The 17,940-nt window shown below is 50.6% G+C and overlaps 1 protein-coding gene across 1 annotated transcript in view; it reads right to left on the bottom strand.

Annotated features, from left to right (window-relative positions):
- Window positions 1–1,420: 1,420 nt before the first annotated feature.
- LOC119168081 (uncharacterized) overlaps window positions 1,421–17,940 on the bottom strand; it is a 29,571-nt gene continuing 13,051 nt past the window's right edge. Inside the window, exons 2-3 of the mRNA XM_037419506.2 lie at window positions 8,371–8,769; window positions 1,421–2,078 (exon numbers count right to left, since the gene is read on the bottom strand). Of these exons, the coding sequence (XP_037275403.2) occupies window positions 1,830–2,078; window positions 8,371–8,769 (648 nt within the window). The 3' untranslated portion in view covers window positions 1,421–1,829. The remainder of the gene's footprint in view (window positions 2,079–8,370; window positions 8,770–17,940) is intronic.

The following is a 17,940-nucleotide window of genomic DNA, read 5'->3' as shown; positions in this document are numbered from 1 at the left end:
GTGCGTCATTGAATTGTACATATACTGCTCCTTGTGTACTTCACAATTTTACCCCATACTTGCTATTGTCGTAAGTGTCATTCTATTTCGTTCTGTTTGAGTTCTCAAATCACTTGGTCAACATCGTTCGAACGGCTTTGTCAGCTTCTGAATGCACAAGCACACGCATCTAGGAGGTGCATCTGTTTACCTTGTGCAGGTGCGTGTAGAAATTTTAACGAGTTTTGCTACAATATAGACAATATTGCGGAGAGCGAGACATTGTTGCGAAGAGCGAGCATCTTAAGCGAAGCAGAACAGGAACTTTAATGCGCAGAAGCATGTGGTAACTGTACACGAACACGAAAAGCAAGATTAGATTACAGTCTTATGCGCCATCAATAGGTGAACAACAAGTGCATCGTCCGTTGTCATAAGAAGCAACACCGCACAACTGTCAATTACCTGCAAGGCATTTATTGAACGAATTCTTGAGCACAGTCGTTATCTTTTATGATGGCTTTTCAGCATAATTTTGACGGATGCTGCATATTCGGAGTATGTACACGCGCGCTCGTTTCGTGGTTTCTAGTTCAGACACCTGGTTACAACCACCACCGGAAGAAAATCGCGTAGCTAACAATGCGGCACAAAGAATGGATGCTGTCGAACACCTGCAGTACGCCACGGTTAGGTGCGAGGCCCATGAAAACGCGCACACCGCCGCAGGACCGCCTGAACGGTTTCGCACCGCACTACATCAATAATAACAAAACGCCGCCACTGTGCCCAGTGAATATGGCCGCTGTGACGTAATTTCCACCACATTTTTTACGCCCTGCACCGGCTGGCTATGCCCTCTCCTACCTTTCCTTTCTTTGTGCCTGGATATGAACGCGTGATTTTCATTGTTGCCTGCAGCAACTGAGGTATGGCGCTGCCAAGCGCATGGACGAAGGTATACAGCATCCGACACGAAAGAAAAAAAAACAGGGCGAAATATGGCGCAATGATAAAGAGAGAGAGAGGAGGAAAGATAGAAAGGGAGAAGGATTGAATAGTACGTGAAGCTTCGCATGGTTCCATTTTGCCGATAAGACAAGGGCCTCAGAGAAGAAGTGAGAGAAAGGCAGATTGATTGATTGATTTGTGGGGTTTAACGTCCCAAAACCACGCCATTATTATGAGAGACGCCGTAGTGGAGGGCTCCGGAAATTTCGACCACCTGGGGTTCTTTAACGTGCACCCAAATAGAGAAAGGCAGAGAGGTCAACCAAAAAGCCTCTCTGCATTTCAAGGGCCTTTGAAGTTTTACTTATCATGGACCTCCGACATAACGGAGCTGTAAGTACAATTCGCATTCAATCGTGCTACCTCTCTGGGCAATCGTGCAGAAAATATTACTGCGTTTTGTGTTGTGACAAAGACCGTGCACGAAATGTTTGGGGAGAGCAGACGTGGTGACAAATTTTATTCCCAAGACACTCGTGTGCCAACAAGTCGAAGAATGAAGGTTTCTTCTATATGTTTTGCTAACTGGTGCGCTGCTTGATGATGTACTCATGGACGTCTAACAAACTTCGAGGCATGCGAATGGTCCAAATGACAACACTTTGTGCCTCAGCATAGTGTCATTTTAGGGGGACTGTGCGACCCAATGCCTCTCAGCGAAGCAATTTAGTACCGTAGAGCCACTTCTAGATAAAAGAAGGTAAAATCCCGTAGAGCCGATTTTGGAGTCCAAAATTTCATACGCTCATCAAGCACGACACTCAGTTCTCGTGAGGCAGAGTGATTTCGCAAGCACCGAGGAAGGGAATTAAACAACGTCTGCTCGTCCACGGAGTTCCCTAGGCGGCGCGGAGCTTTCGCTTCTTGGGTTCTTCCTCAGCCCGCCGGAGCGTCCTGCGCCGTCCTCCCTGGTCTCCGAGCGCCATCTCCGAGGGGTCCTCGAGGGACGACGATCCTTCGATCGGCTCCAAGAGGCTCAGCTTCAGGTCGGACGACACGAGGTCGGCTACGCTGTAGTTTTCTCGAATGTGGCTGAACACCGTGTGCAGAACTGTCTGGGTCATCAAGCGAATGGTCGACGCACCAACCTGCGAGAGACAAGACAGTACCATCGCTCATGAACGCGCTTCAGGACTGCGATAGCGTTGTATCTCAAGACACTCGCGGGTGTCTCGATTATCACTTCATAATACCGAAGCGGAAATCATGTTTTACAGGGAAGCTGTATACCCCTCACCCTAAACAGTTCCACCTCCGTGGACTGAAAGAAGGGAAGTTTACACTTGTGTGTAAAGCTTATTAACAAACAGCGAAGCCGGTCGATCACTTCACTTCCTCAGCTGATGCTCTTTCATTTGCGTAGACAGTGTAGAGCCTATCGCACACCTGGCAAGAATGTCCAAAACTCCAAAACTCCAGCGCCAGAAATCGACAGGAAACCTGGTTGTGCTACTCCCGGTAAAAGCGGGGGGGGGGGGGGGGGGCATTTTGTCGCTCGCGGTAAGCTCGCGCCGCGCCGAGCAACCTCAACGCCGCTGACAGTCTCCGCCTGTGAGCGTGGCTTGGCTGTGGCGGCTTCTTGGCGCATGCGTCGCTAGTCGAGCTGAAACCCTGGCGGTGTGCATCTGTGGCTTGATTATTGATAAGCAACGGCGTAGAGGGTTCTTAAGTGGATATCTGACGCAAGGTCTATTTAAATGGGTCGCCAAGGCTCGGGCAAAAAGCGGTTCAGAAGCTGTTGCCAGTGACATCAGCATGGGGAGTTATGGGAGCTGCGATGGAAGTGCTACTATGTGTGGAGGGAACACGCACTAATAGTGAAAAAATCAATTTTGATTCAAAATCGAACCAGTCAGTAGGTTTTACAAATAAGATTTTTTTTCGCCAACAATAATAAGTGCTATGAACAAAGAAGTCATGACGGTTTTTATTATTACGAAAAAAAATTTTTAGCGACCTCTGCCCACGCTACAGTCAGTGCAGCCCTTGCACTACATGGCAAGGCTCACTCGTAACATTCGTCTGCGATGACACATGCCCTTAGTCTGGCGCTTGCTTGCGTTCTCTGTTGTGCGCGAAATTGTTAGGTGCGTTTTATCGTTGATGAACATCTGCAGTACATTGTCCAGTGGGCAGCGGAACGATGCGAGTTACATTTAACGCCGAGTGCTTTTGTCGTTAGCTGTGGAAACTATGTGCTGTGCAACGATGCAGTAGAAGAAAACGTATGCCTGGTGACCCATGTCTGCCAGATAACAAACAAGGACAGTGGTTCGGAATGCACTGCTCGCTGCACTTTCAATCATCAGTATTCCTGCAGCCTGGTTTCCTTCTTGAGCATGCAGTGCCTACTATTCGCATTATCGGTGAGCAGAGTGCCAAGTTATATATCATGGTACAATTCACCCGTATTCATTCACATACGTAGCGGTAATTTATCGGAGCATAATGCAAAAAAGAAAAACATAAAGCAAAGAGCGTCCCCAATTTTTCAAATATTGTCATTTTGTGCAGTATAATAAATTGAGTTATTGTAACCATTCAATAAAACCAAAATGTCATTAGTTTGGCGTGACTAGGTCTCATTTCTTCCGGTTAAAACAGAAGATCACAAGAATCGTGCATGCTAAGGAACGTGCGTATGTGTCAAACAAATAAGCTACGCTGCCGATATCACATGTATACGCTGCTACGCTGTTGATTGCCTTAATCCATCGACGGAAGATGCCACGAATGGCGAATAAAAGTTCGAATAATAAGTTCCTTTGTAAAACCGAGGCAAAGTGAACGATAGCACACTTAAACATTACTATTTAGTAATGAATATGGTGCCTCCAGTCATGAGTCCATATTAGATTAGCTGGCGTTCACTTGAAGTTTACTCATAGATGACTCACCAGCAATCGCCTTAGTGCGAGTACTTAGCGAACAGGGGCCCATGAAAAGTAATTCAAGATAAAATTTTGCGCTAGTGCACACAAAATGACGTCACTTGATTACCAGCTATTGCGTCACATCTGCTTTATTTTAACTGCGAAGCATTTCTTAGTGAACTTCGGCGACTTCAAGCGTATCTATCTATCTATCTATCTATCTAGCCGCCTAAGACCTTTAGCTCTCCTGGCCGTTTCGATAATGTTAACGATACCAAACTTGGTATGGCATAACGGATTGCAGCTCTTGTGGTGGTTTCGTTCACATGTCATGTTGCAAAACTGGTAAGGTATATGGCAAGATTGCACGGCGAACACATGCGACCAACCCTGGCATGAAAATCATGACATGCGTGTCATGTAACAACTTAACTATATGTCACGCTTAGCATGCGCCCGCAGCCGTTTCGCTAGCGTCACGTATACCAAATTTGGTATTACAGTACGTTAACGGATGACCAAGGAATGTGACTGGTGCAAACATGATAATCATGAAATGCGTGTCATGTAACAACATGACTTCACGCCACGCTCATGATGCGCTGGCGGTAGATTCGCTAGCTTCACTTATACCGAATCTGGTATTACGGGATGTGAATGGATGACGAAGGTATGATACTGGTGCAAACTTGATAAACATGAGGTGCGAGTCATGTAACAACATGACGACATCCCACACTTATGTGCACTTGCGGCCGTTGCACTAGCTTCACATGTGCCAAATTAAGTATTACGTGATGCCAATGAATGATGAAGGTATGTGACTGGTGCAAATAAGATAATATTGAGATGCGTGTCATGTGAGAACATGACTACATGCCGCAGTTGAGGTGCTAACGCATTTCGACGTGACGCGGTGCGCGTGCTCGCCGGCGTTCATTTCGTCGCGTCACGCCGGCGTTGCCACGCCAGGCGCTGGTTCTGCCATATACTCGCAGGCGCACGTCGCGCTGCGTTGCTTTGACGCATGCGCGTTTCAGCGCAACCGGCGTCTCTCCGTCATGAAAAGAGAGAGACACAGTAATGTCAGCGTAACGCATCGGCACGAAATGCAGCATGTCACATTTCGCACCGGTTGCCGTCGGGCCGCGCCGACGGACGCTGGTCGCACCTGGCGTCAGGCCATAGAGTGCTCGCGTTTTGCTGACGGAGCGTCGCTGTTCCCAGCGTGCGCGCACCTCAACACTACATTGGAGTGTATTGAGCCCTTCATGATGAGCTCGCGGCCGTTTTGCTAGCTCCACATATACCAAATCTGTTGTTACGTGACGTCAATGGATGACGAAATATATGACTGGTGCAAACATGATAATCCTGACACGCATGTAAGAACATGACAACATACCACGCTCATAGAGTGCTTGTGGCCGCTTCGCTAACTCCACATATACTAAACTTATTATCACGTGACGTGAATAGAGGACGAAGTTAAATGACACATCCGAACATAATAATCATGACACGGAAGTCATGTACACCATCATTTACCTCCACCTAGTTACGTTGTGAAAAAGCAAACAAGAGAAAATAAAGATGACTAAACTATCATAGTCATAAAAAAGTTGCGCCTTTTTTAAAGTGGAAAAATGGTTGCATAGTAATGACTCAAACTTATAATATTCAATAAATTATCGAGTGCAGCAGAGTTTGAGGTGCCCTAATTTATTTTGAAGCGCGCTCTAAGCAACATAACATTTTTCATGCGAAATATAACGCCTTAATAACTACGTCTCACAGTATTATATACCTATAGACCTGCACAAATTTTAATCTCTCTCTCTCTCTCTCTCTCTCACACACACACACACACACATACATACATATATATATATATATATATATATATATATATATATATATATATATATATATATATATATATATATATATATATATATATATATATATATATATATATATTCCAGCTCGCTGTGTGTGCTGCGCTCGGATTTTATATCTGTAAATACACTGCCAAATAGTCCCGTCCCGTCTCATATTACGTTACATATTTGTGGTGAAGGTGCTGGGTAGCGTCAGTAGAGGGTTTCCGGGCGTCGTTCGGTTTTGCAGCTTCAACCCCATAAGCTGCAATATCTAGTTTTCCTGCTGCGATCGTTCTGAGAAGCTCGGCGAGGAAAAGCGCCGAGGCGGCGGAGAGTGGGATTTGCGGCGTAGCGGCGACGGGGAGTGGGCGTAGCAGCGACTGGAAGAAGGCGTCGGTGGAGAGAGGCTCATGAAGAGGCGGCGAGTAAAAGTTGGATGGTGTAGCGGCTGGACGTCCAGAAGTGGTAGGGCGCATAGAAGTAGGGTAGTAGGGGATGCCGATTGCTTGTCCCGCTACCCTGTTGACCAAACAGATGAATCGGTCGGTGAGCCTGGCGCCTGCAGCGTCATGTCCATGTCTAGGTTTCGTCAGATTGGTGACGAACAGCATCGCGATCCTTCCTTGCAGTCACTCATTGCGCGTCTGGAATCTGACCCTAATGACGTGTCACTCCTTATGTTCGTTCTCCTAAATTGCACACTGTACCGTCGTAGCGTCCAGCCAGATGGCTTTGAACTACTTCTAGTTGTGCCTAACCATCTCAGTTCAGAGGTCCTGCATGAGCTTCACGACGAAACAACTGCCGGCCACTTGGGCGTATGTCGCACGTACGACCGCGTCCGGCGCCGCTTCTTTTGGCGTGGTCTCGCGCGGTCCGTTAGACGCTACGTTGCCTCCTGCGATAAATGCCAACGTCGAAAACGACCTGCCGCACCCCCTGCTGAACTCTTCACCGATCTCCATCCCTACCGAACCTTTCTTTCGTGTTGGTGTAGACCTCCTCGGACCATTATCTGAATCAAACTCCGGGAACAAGTGCGTCGCCGTTGCTATAGACCATGCGACCAGGTTTTTCTATCACTATAGAGCGCTCCCCACTAGCACTTCTACTGACGTTGCCAATTGTTTGCTCCACGATGTAATTCTACACCATGGCACTTCTCAGCAATTGCTCACCGATCATGGACACGTATTTTTGTCACGCGTACTCGACGAACTTTTGCGCTCTTCCTCAACGCAACACAAACTGACCACTTCCTACCATCCTCAAACAAATGACCTGACCTAACGCCTGAATCGCACCCTCACGGACATGCTCTCGATGTATGTGCTATCTGACCACCATGACTGGGATCTAGCGCTACCTCACGTGACGTTCGCCTATAATTCATCTCGTCATGATACTGCAGGTTATTCCACTTTTTATATGCTCTATGGCCGTAACCCAACCTTACTGGACACCCTACTATACCGACTACTACACCTCCGCCGAGTGAATACGCACGTGATGCTATCGCTTATGCCGACCATGCATGTCAAATTGCCAGCTCTAAGTTGCTGGGTTCACAAGCAACCCAGAAAGCTCTCTATGACAGCAAGCATGTCGACGTTGACTTCTCACCTGGTTCGCTAGTTCTTCTCTGGTGCCCAGTTAGTCGTGTTGTATTGTCAGAGAAGTTGCTATCTCAGTACAAGGGACCTTACCGTATCATACGACGGGTAACGGACGTTACCTATGAGGTCATTCCAGTCTCTGGGACTAACCTGTCTGCAAACACCCCAGTGACGTAGTCCACGTCAGTAGGCTGAAACCATACTGCCCTCCTTCTGAAGAACACGTATAAAGTGCACCGAGCCGGTGCTTTTACAACTGGGGGTGATGCTACGTAGCTATCATATGAAGGGTGAACTATTCTGTGGACGAAGACGAAGGGGAAGGGGACTGGTTTGCTCGCTCTGTGTGCTGCGCTCAGATTTTATCTGTGTAAATACACTGGGAAATAGTCACGTCCCGTCTCATTTTACGTAACAATATATATATATATATATATATATATATATATATATATATATATATATATATATATATATATATATATATATAGTAGGGATTCAGCGTTCTTATAAGAGACGCCGTTATGGAGGCCTTCGTTCTTTAACATCACCTAAATCCAAGTACCCGGGCCTCAAAAAGTTCCGCCTCCAACGAAAATGCGGCCGTTGTGGCTGGGATTTGATCCCGCGACCTCAGGGTCAGCAGCCGAGAAGAATAGCCACAAGACCACCACGGTGAGTAAAAGAAAACGAGCTAGTCCAAAACTGCAAGAAAATTATATGTAAACCACTGAAAAGAATGGGTTAAGAGAAAGAATTTTATTTTGTTGTTGTTACTCAAAGGCTTCCTTACTAGAACTTGCATTGAACGTTACCCATAGTTGCGATGTCATGCACGGTGTGTTAGTGCGCATGTGCGGCATGGTAATGGTTTTGCTATAATAAAGTTAGTTTCGAGTGACGCCCTTTTCTTTCGCCAATTCTCAGTGGTTCACGTCATGAAATTCTCTTGTAGCATGCACAGACTAGCCCATGTTGCCCGACAATGTGTTTTGCGAGAGAGCGCACCTGTGAGGCCCTGGTGTGCAGCTGTCCGAGGTGGGCGTCGATGTCGCTCTCGCGCCTGGTGAACTCGGGCAGCACCAGCTTGCGAAAGAGCAGGCTGGCGCCGCGCGTGCTGCTCGACTGGAGCCAGAAGACGAAGGCGATCTTGAGCTCGGCGTAGAGCGGCAGGCAGCAGCCGAACAGCACGTCGGTCAGCGGCTCCACGCACAGGAAGGCGGCGAACACCACCCAGTACATCATCCAGCGCACGTAGTCGCGGGGGCTGCGTGCGCGCACAGCCTTGCACGACAGGTAGGCGGGGTACAGGGCGCCCACCGCCAGCAGCACGAACCGGCTGAAGATGCGCGACATCTTGCTCATCAGGAAAAGTGCCACCCACAGCATGGGGCCCGTGTGCCGGGCCTGCGTGCGATGTGGAAATGGAAGTTTCAGTCAAGAGGGCCGGTTTTCCATTTGGCATAAGTACAGAAAATACTGTACCGCGTCGTCATTGGCTCGACTTATTTTTTTAAATATATGCGCAATGTCTGTGTTTGCCTGCAGGTAAACGCTGGGAAAAACTGTTTCAACTCCAGCCAATGTAACTGCAACCTCAGCAAGAAATCACCGCATATTCACAAGGTAAAATGACGACGAGTGGGGCGAAGCAGACGTACGGACGCACGGAAGCATGGACGGACTCACGAACGTTTCGCCCCACTCATCATAATTCACTCCATAGATATACTGTGATTCTTATCACTTATCATACTACAAGTAACGCCCTCTAGTATCGTACCATTTGCATTTTTCAGCGTATTTGCATTTCGTTATATGTACAAGTACCGCCCCCTACGGCCGGTTCAAGTTACGAGAGGTGGCTGCATACGATTACGACGGGACGCTGAGCCCACGCCTTAAGGAAGTTCGCTCCTAAAAAAGTGGACACTTTGTGAATTTCAAATTCTGTTCGGGGAAAGCCGGTGATCATTGAGACGGGGTCGGTCAGAATGGAACGCGATGCGCTCGTCTCCCTTCTCGCAGGACTGGGCACAGTGAGGGAACACGCCACTCGACGAGAAATGCTAGGGGGACAGACGCTTTTTTTTTTTTTTTTTTTATTGGCGCTAGTATGCCCTACGGCATCAGTTAAATAAAAAGGAAAAGTTTTGTTTCCTGTATGAAGGCCAGGAGTTGTCGATGCAGTGGACCGTGCGTCCAGCGCGTCAAGTCAGGTGGTCGGCCGGGGTGGTGGTGAAGGCCGCGTAGGTGGCGAGTGCGAGCCTGGTGAAGGCCCGGGCAGGTTCCCAATAGGTGATCAAGCGTTGCCTCTGTGGCTGGGGCAACGCAGAATGGGCACGTCGTTGGGGGAGGCTGTGCACCAGATGTCCATGTAGCCCGGATTGCAGGAGTCAAGGCGGCGCCCACACGAATCCTCCTGAGCGCAACCTCCTCTCGGCGAGTTAAGCCGCCGGGAAGGTCAGATCCACGCGGAGGAATGAGAGCACGCGTGGAGCGCCGGAGGGTTTCTTTGTGCACAAGCAAGCTGTCCTTCGGGGACAAACGAAGTAGAGGCAGCGGGTGTTGAACAGTCGCTGGATGGCAAGCGGCATCTGCTTCCACTCGAGCCGGTGCAGACCGGCGGGTCCACAGAACGCGGACAGGACAGGCACATGAGTGGATCAGTCGGTGTATATCGGAGGCTATATCGATGGAGCTGGTCACTTTTCGCAGCTCTCGAACTGCCTGCGTGGAGTCCGTATATACAAGCAATTTATCGTGTGACAAAGAATCCATTTTGGATATCATAACTGTTAACCCGTCCCGTATAGCAGTGAGCTCCGCTAATACGGATGGGAACGGTGCCTCTGTTATGTAAGAGCAGATATGTTGGATTTCAGGTTGCGCGGGGCATACGAGACTGGTGTGCAGAACGCAATTATCGGTAGCTGCGTCTACGTATACCGCTAGTGAGTTCTCGGTGGTAGTGACGATGCCCTCCTGCGCCGCTTGTCGGGTGGATTGTCGCAGGCGGGTCAGTGGTCGGTTGTCACTGGCCTGTGCCTTGAGCCATGGTGGAACTTCTGCCACGGGTGCGTCAGGCTGTGGCAGCGTTGAACCATAGTAGTGAGCTAGAGCTGCCGCCGCAGGAACAGCTTGACTCTTTAGGTAGCGAGCGACTCGACGCTGGTGTACAATTTCGTCGATGGTGTTGAGCTGCGCTTCCGCCTGGAGGGTCGTGATAGGTGTCATACGGGGAAGGCATGTAATCGCCCTCATGGAATCTCGGTTGGCGGTTTCGAGCAAGTCCCAGTCTCTCAAAGTCAGTCGTTGAAACTGAGCTTGATAAACGAGCCGAGGTTGTAGGATTGATCGCACCAAGATACGGGCCATTCGAGAACAGGCACCCCCCGTCTTTTGAGAGATGCGACGAATGAGATGGAGGGTATTAGCACTCTTCCGGCGAGCAGAGCGAACCCACGCATTCGCAGAGCCAGATGCGTCCAATTCGACCCCGAGCACACGTATAGTGGATACAGGGGTGAGGGTATGGCCATTTAGGCTCAAACATATCGGCGTCTGCAGGAGGCGACGGCGACCTCGTCTGTTGGTGATAGACATGAATGCAGTCTTCGTGGCAGATAGTGTCAGTCCTATGCGCGCACACCAGTCCGACGCCTTGTCGAGAGCACTCTGGAGTGCCTCCTGCTGGCGTTGAAGGTCTGGATGTAGTGTCCACACAGTCAAATCATCGGCATACAGGAGGAAGAAGGCATCTGGAATGCGTGCTAGTTGCCACGCGAGGGGCAACAGGGCAATATTGAAGAGTATCGGGGCTAGAACCGAGCCCTGCGGTACACCCCGCTTCATTACAAAGTGTCCGGTTCGTTCCTTGCCTACTCTGATGCAGAAGGTACGGTGTGCCAGAAAAGACTCCACAAAGTCGCAGACGCGAGGCGGAAGTTGAAGCCATTGCATTATGTGATTGATCGCAGAGTGGCTGACGTTGTCGTAGGCCTTATGAACGTCCATGGCGAGAAGGGTTCGAATGCTGCTTGATCTTCTTCCCACAAGCACCATGGACGTCAAATGATCTAGGCCATCTTCCGTGCCCAGGTGCGGTCGAAAGCCAATCTGGGCCGGATGGTACCAGGCGTGCTTTTCCAGCCACCAGGAGATGCGCGACGCCAACATGCGTTCAAGAAGCTTGCACAACGTACACGTTAGAGCAATCGGCCGAAGATTAGAGAGGCTGTTCGGGTGCTTTCCCGGCTTAGGTATCGGCACAACTTCGGCATGCTTCCACGATTCAGGCAGCCCTCCGGTCGTCCAGACTGCGTTAAGCGTGTCCAGCAGCCACTGCAGTGCAGGGCCATCCATGTTCTTGAACACTTCATAGGAGATCCCATCTGGTCCTGGTGCCTTGCGTACTTTTGCCTGGTCAATTGCTGCCTGGAGCTCCGCCATCGTGTATGGCGCTTGCATGCCTTCGATGTCCGACGGACTGGGAGTCACGCCAACCTCCGGAGGCAGGTTACACGGACAGTCGAATTGTGGTGGGGCCAGGTTGTAGGCCGGGAAGAAAGCCTTAACTATTTCTGGAGCGAACTGGCTTGGCGTGCATCCAGAAGACAGACACGCACTGGCCGCTGGGTCCGGCGTACGGGCGCCTAGTTCCATACTCCGGAACGTTCGCCATATTGAGGCGGTTGAAGACGATGGACCGAGTGACGCACACCAGTCCATCCACCGTTCGCGGGCGAGACGCTTCTCGCAGCGACGCGCCGCAGCGGTGAGTCTGTTGAGGTTATCACGAAGCTCAGCGGCTGCCGGATCTCGGTTTAAGGCCAGCTCTGCACGACGGCGTGCTGCCCACAGACGCAGAAGATGTAAATTTGGATGTGGTCGGTTCTCCTCTACCCAGCTTGACTGCGTGGCGGCTTGTACAGCTCTGGTTAACACCTGCAATGGATCAGACGATGTATCAGCAATCGAGTCGTTCAGTTCATTGCGGAATAAGTCCCAGTTGGTTGTGTAGCATCGACGTCGGAGGCGGCGCTGGTTATACGCGGCCAAACCAATTTTCAACGGATGGTGATCACTCCCCCAGCAGTCTGGTTCTAGGTCCCACGAAACGTCACACATGCCCAACCACCACGAGAGATCGGGCGCATAAGGTGGAGCACAGGGATGATCCCACCGACGTGTAGAAGTAGCCGGGGCATTCAGAAGGACAAAGTGCGCGTCTGTAAATGTGTCTAGCACGATGTTGCCTCTAGCACTGGAAGAAGGGTAGCCCCACGACTGATGAGGTGCATTGAAGTCTCCCCCAACTAGTACTGGGCACCCAGGATAGGTTTGACGCAGGTGAGCCAGCCACCCCAAACGCAGTCGGGGAGCGCTGCCACTATACGGACGCACGTAAACTGAAACCACAATCACGTCAGTACGCGGAAGTCTAACGAGCACTGCCACCACTTCTTGCCACTGGTTACACCACTGCAGCAGGGGAACCTGCGTTTGAGGATATGTAGTCACAACATACACTGCAGCCTTGCCTGGAGGTCCCAACGCATTGGTGCAGCGTCGATCAGGGATGGTTGGGGAATCATACGCAGTGAATCCAGGGATGCGTGGAAGCGAATTCGTTTCTTGTAGAAGCAGGCACCAAGCGGGGAGCTTCCCCAGCGCAAGGCGATAGCGAAGCTCACCAACTTTATTTGCAAGTCCCCGGCAGTTCCACTGCAGGACACAGTGGTGGCGCGTTGCTTTCAAAGGAGTGGTCATTGCGGTGGAAGGTTGGCGAGCACCACCTTTGAAAGCTCTTGCAGTTGCCGGGCAACAAAGTGGAGGAGCTCTGCCGGAGTCATCTTGACTGGTGCTGACGCGCTTGCGCAGGATAATTCAGGCACAGAAGCAGCGTACGGCACGTCTGTACCGCGCATCGCAGTTGGTCCAGCGGGTCGAGCGAGATGGGTTCTGCGTTGAGCGAGGCGCTTGACTTCCATTTGGAGCTGCTGTATCTGTTGGTCAAGCTTCGCCAGATCGTCTGTACCCGTAACGCTCAATTTAGGCGTATTCGCAGGCTGCTGAACACGTTTTTTGCCCCGCTTGACGGCGTCGCTGTACGTGGGGACTTCATAGCAAGCATTTTCAGGTTCTACCAACGCTGGTGTGTCCTCTTCGGAGGGGGACAACAGTTCAAACCGGTTGCTAGTCGGAATGTCGGCGTCCCTTTCTTCTTGTGTCACCGAACGCTGGCGGCGCTTGCGTTGGCGACGGGCTTTGAGAGCCTTCTGTTTAACTGGACAATCTTTGGACGTTATTTCATGATCGTCCGTTTGGCAGAGCCCACATTTGTACGTGCGCGTCTCGACGGACTCCATGGAGGTGTCTGCGGGTTGGGGACAAGAATCTCGCATGTGACCGGTACGAAAACACCGATAGCAGTGTACCACACCGGGCTTGTACACATGAAATTTCAGGATGCATCCATAGTACGTAATGCGGCTTGGTGGCGTTCGAGGCCCTTGGAGAGTGACAAGGCACGTGCGTCCACGGCCCATATAACGAGCTGTTACAATCTTGTGTGTGGAGCAGGTCAAAGCAGTGATAAGGCCCTCCGGCGATTCCCCTGGGTCAACCCCAGAGACCACATACCGACGCAAGTCCGAGCCGGAACTCAAGTACGCTTGCACCTGTACAGTACAATCAGCTGTGACTGGCAGAGTTTGCAGGTGGGTGAGGCGGTCAACGTCTGCTAGCGAACGCACCCATACGGATACGCTGTTGGTGGGATGGTGAATGGAGAAACCTTGAAACGCGGTGGTTTTGAGGCAGGTGTCGAAGGCTGACTGAAGGAGGCGATTTGACAATTTTGATACATCGAAGCACTCACGAGGTTTTACGACGACTTTGTACTTAGACTCGGTGCCAGGCGAGGCGACAGCTGCCGGAGAGGGGCACTCCCGCTTGCTTGCCGGTGTGGCTGAAGCAGACAAATCATCTATTCCCATTTGTGAGTCAGCCACGCGTTTCGCACTGCGTTTCGGAGCGGATGATGGTTGTGATGGCTGCGTCTTAAGCTCCGCTGCAGCCATCGTTACTGGTTCACATGAAGAACACGGGAGCGTTGCCGCTGCCAGATGCAACCGGCGAGACGCCGGAACTGTCCTGGCGAGCGTCCCACGCACAATGTTGAAGTGAACGGCACCAAGGGTGGTTAGTCCAGGTCGTCGATGGTGTCCGGAAGAAGAGTGCTTGGGGGCGACCCCACGGCCTCGTCCAGGGCGTCCGGCAGGTCTGTCCTTAGCCGGTGGGGCCAGAGAGCTGGGCGGCGTTGCGTTGAGCCAGGGCGCAGAGAGTGGGGGAACGCCGGTGGGGCGATGGTCGCGCGAGCCGATGCTTTCAGCCGATCTTCACGGAGCCGTCGAAACGCGTCCGCTCTCGTCGGCAGCTCAGCTGCGTCTCCGGGGACAGACGCGTTCGCGCGAAAGCCATCGTGAGACGCTTAGCAACAAGACGCTGCGTCATCACGCGATTGATGAGAGAGTGCGAGGGGGAGAGACCACTGCTGGCAACGTGCCAGGGTACGGACAATGAAAGCAGCTAGAGACATTAAAGGCTATCGGTTTAATAGCTTTAGATTGCATGCGCTGGCAAGACGTAAAAGCAAACAAGCGATAAATTAAACGCGCCTTATTAGAAGAGAAATTGATGTGCTCCGTAGCGAGTCTGCAATAAACATTAAGAGCCATGCAGCGTGCAAGAATAAAACATTGGCGATAAGAGAAGCGCTGACTGCAAACCAACTTTACTGGGTGAATTTTAGAGAGGACAGCAGTAACTTGAAATGTCTGGTAGTTCCGTGATATAACTTGGCGTTCTGCCTTCGTCCTGATGTGCTCTTTTTCCTGTTTTGAGGTACACATCACAATACAGTCAGTAACACCTCCTTCATTTTATGCAGCAGCTGTCACATTTTCCCGTCATATCCAGTCTACTTGTCCTGGGGTAGAAATGTTTGACAATCCTATCGTTGACACAAGCCGCTTTATTGTTCCCGTTAGTTCCTCCGGCAAGCCACATCCGCTTTAGTCGTGTGTCTTTGTGTCTTGAAGCGTGCTGACGGCATCATTTCTGCATAGCCACCTCCGGGACTTGATGTGGCGGCTGGAGTGCGGTGTTCTCCTACCCTTGACCTCCTTGAGAGGTAGAGAATGGTGCAGTCAGCAACATACCCGAACTGCTCCCTAAGGGGAAAAAAATAAGCATATTCTGAGCCATCCATCCATCCATCCATCCATCCATCCGTCCGTCCGTCCGTCCGTCCGTCCGTCCGTCCATCCATCCATCCATCCATCCATCCATCCATCCATCCATCCATCCATCCATCCATCCATTTTGCGCTAGTGCACACAAAATGACGTCACTTGATTACCAGCTATTGCGTCACATCTGCTTTATTTTAACTGCGAAGCATTTCTTAGTGAACTTCGGCGACTTCAAGCGTATCTATCTATCTATCTATCTATCTATCTATCTATCTATCTATCTATCTATCTATCTATCTATCTATCTATCTATCTATCTATCTATCTATCTATCTATCTATCTATCTATCTATCTATCTATCTAGCCACCTACGAGATTTAGCTCTCCTGACAATTTCAATAATGGTATCGATACCAAACTTGGTATGGCATAACATGACTGTATGAAGAACATATTTCACTCGTCATAACATGAAAATCATGACATGGATGTCATGAATGTCATGATTTACATTTAACTTGTTGCAGCTCATGCGGTGGTTTCGTTCACTTGGCATGTTGTAAAACTGGTATGGTATGACATGATTGCATGGCGAACACAAGCGACAGACCCTAACAGAAAAATCATGACATGCGTGTCATTTAACAACTTGACTACATGCCAACCTCATGAAGCGCTGGCGGCTGTTTCGCTAGCGTCACATGTACCAAATTTGGTATTACGGTACGCAAATGGATGACCAAGGTATGTGACTGGTGCAAACATGATAATCATGAGATGCGTGTCATGTAACAACATGACTTCATGCCACGCTCATAATGCGCTGGCGGTCGTTTCGCTAGCTTCACTTATACCAAATTTGGTTTTACGGGACACGAATGGATGATGAAGGTAAGATACTGGTGCAAACGTGATAAACATGAGATGCGTGTCATGTAACAGCATGACTACATGCTACGCTCATGACGCGCTCACAGCCGTTTCGCTAGCTTCACATATGCCAAAAAATTGCCCGCAGCTTCCCTCGGAGGAACACTGAGGAGGATGCGGAGCATATAATTGGTTAACGGGGTGTTAAAGTGCGACATACTTGGGTCGATGGCTAAATTGGTTAACGTGGTTGTGAAATGGGGTGTTAAATTGCGACTTACTTGGGTCGCTGGCTAAATTGGTTAACGTGGTTGTAGGAGGGGTGTTAAATGAGTGAACACGTACGACACGTATGCGAAAGGGCGGTGTTTATTTATTGCGACGAACTTTGAGCACGATGGCTTTTTGGTCGGTAAAGTGAAGAGTGAGTGGATCGGGTTGCAGCGGTCGTAGGTCGAAATTTGCAAAGACGTGGTCGATGCAGGTTCCGCGAATGGTGGTCGGCTGGTGGTGTTTGCAGTCGTCGTGCGTTGCGCGTTTCAGCGAGTGTCGCGACGCCATGTATTTGACTATCCAATCATCCTCTCGTCGGCCTCTCGTCGCCGACGCTTGCACTCGGCTTCCCGTTTTCGAAAGTCCGGGTCCTCTTGTCGACGCTTACGTTTCAAAGCGGCCGAATTTGGTGCTGCTGCTCGACGCTGACGTCTCTCAGCGGCTTCACGTTCTCTAAGTTGAGCATCTTCCACTCGACGCCGACGTTTACGTTCGGCGTCGCGAGCTCTTCTCCGCGCTGCCTTGTCTTCGGACGACGACTTGGTTGCGGTTCCGCCAACACTTTGGCCGGCGCTGGTCGAAGGGACGTCGATCATTGCGATCTTGGACGTCGACGCGCCGTACAAACCAACCGACGAGCGGCAACTGAGCGAGCGAGCGCCGACCTTGAGTATATATACAGCGCGACGGTGCATGCACTGTCAGCTGTCGAATGTTCGAGAAGGGGGAGAAGCGCAACGGCGCATGCGCGCGTCAGCTGCCGATGTTCTCGAAGCGCGACGGCGCATGCGCGCGCGTCAGCTGCCGATGTTGTCGAAGCGTGACGGCGCATGCGCGCTACATTATACAGCTAGCGAATGTTCGTGAAGAGGAGAAGCGCACGCGGTGTGTAGAGGAGGAAGGGATGCACAGATGGTGGAAGAAGGAGGAGGAAGCTTGCGGACGGCGCCGCACTACAAGCCTCGAGTATTAGATGCTCCGCATCTAATATGATATTAAGCGACGCCAAATCATGACGAAGGTATGCGACTGGTGCAAACATAATAAGCATGAGATGTGTGTCATGTGAGAACATGACTACATGCCACAGTCAAGGCACCAATACTTTTCGACGTGACGCGGTGCGCGTGCTCGCCGGCGTTCATTTCGACGCGTCACGCCAGCGTTGAGACGCCA

Source organism: Rhipicephalus microplus, chromosome 3, assembly GCF_043290135.1.
Source record: "Rhipicephalus microplus isolate Deutch F79 chromosome 3, USDA_Rmic, whole genome shotgun sequence".
In the NCBI taxonomy this organism is placed as follows: Eukaryota; Metazoa; Arthropoda; class Arachnida; order Ixodida; family Ixodidae; genus Rhipicephalus; species Rhipicephalus microplus.
The sequence above is the reverse complement of the archived record's forward strand: the minus strand, read 5'-3'. Positions and strand labels throughout refer to the sequence as shown.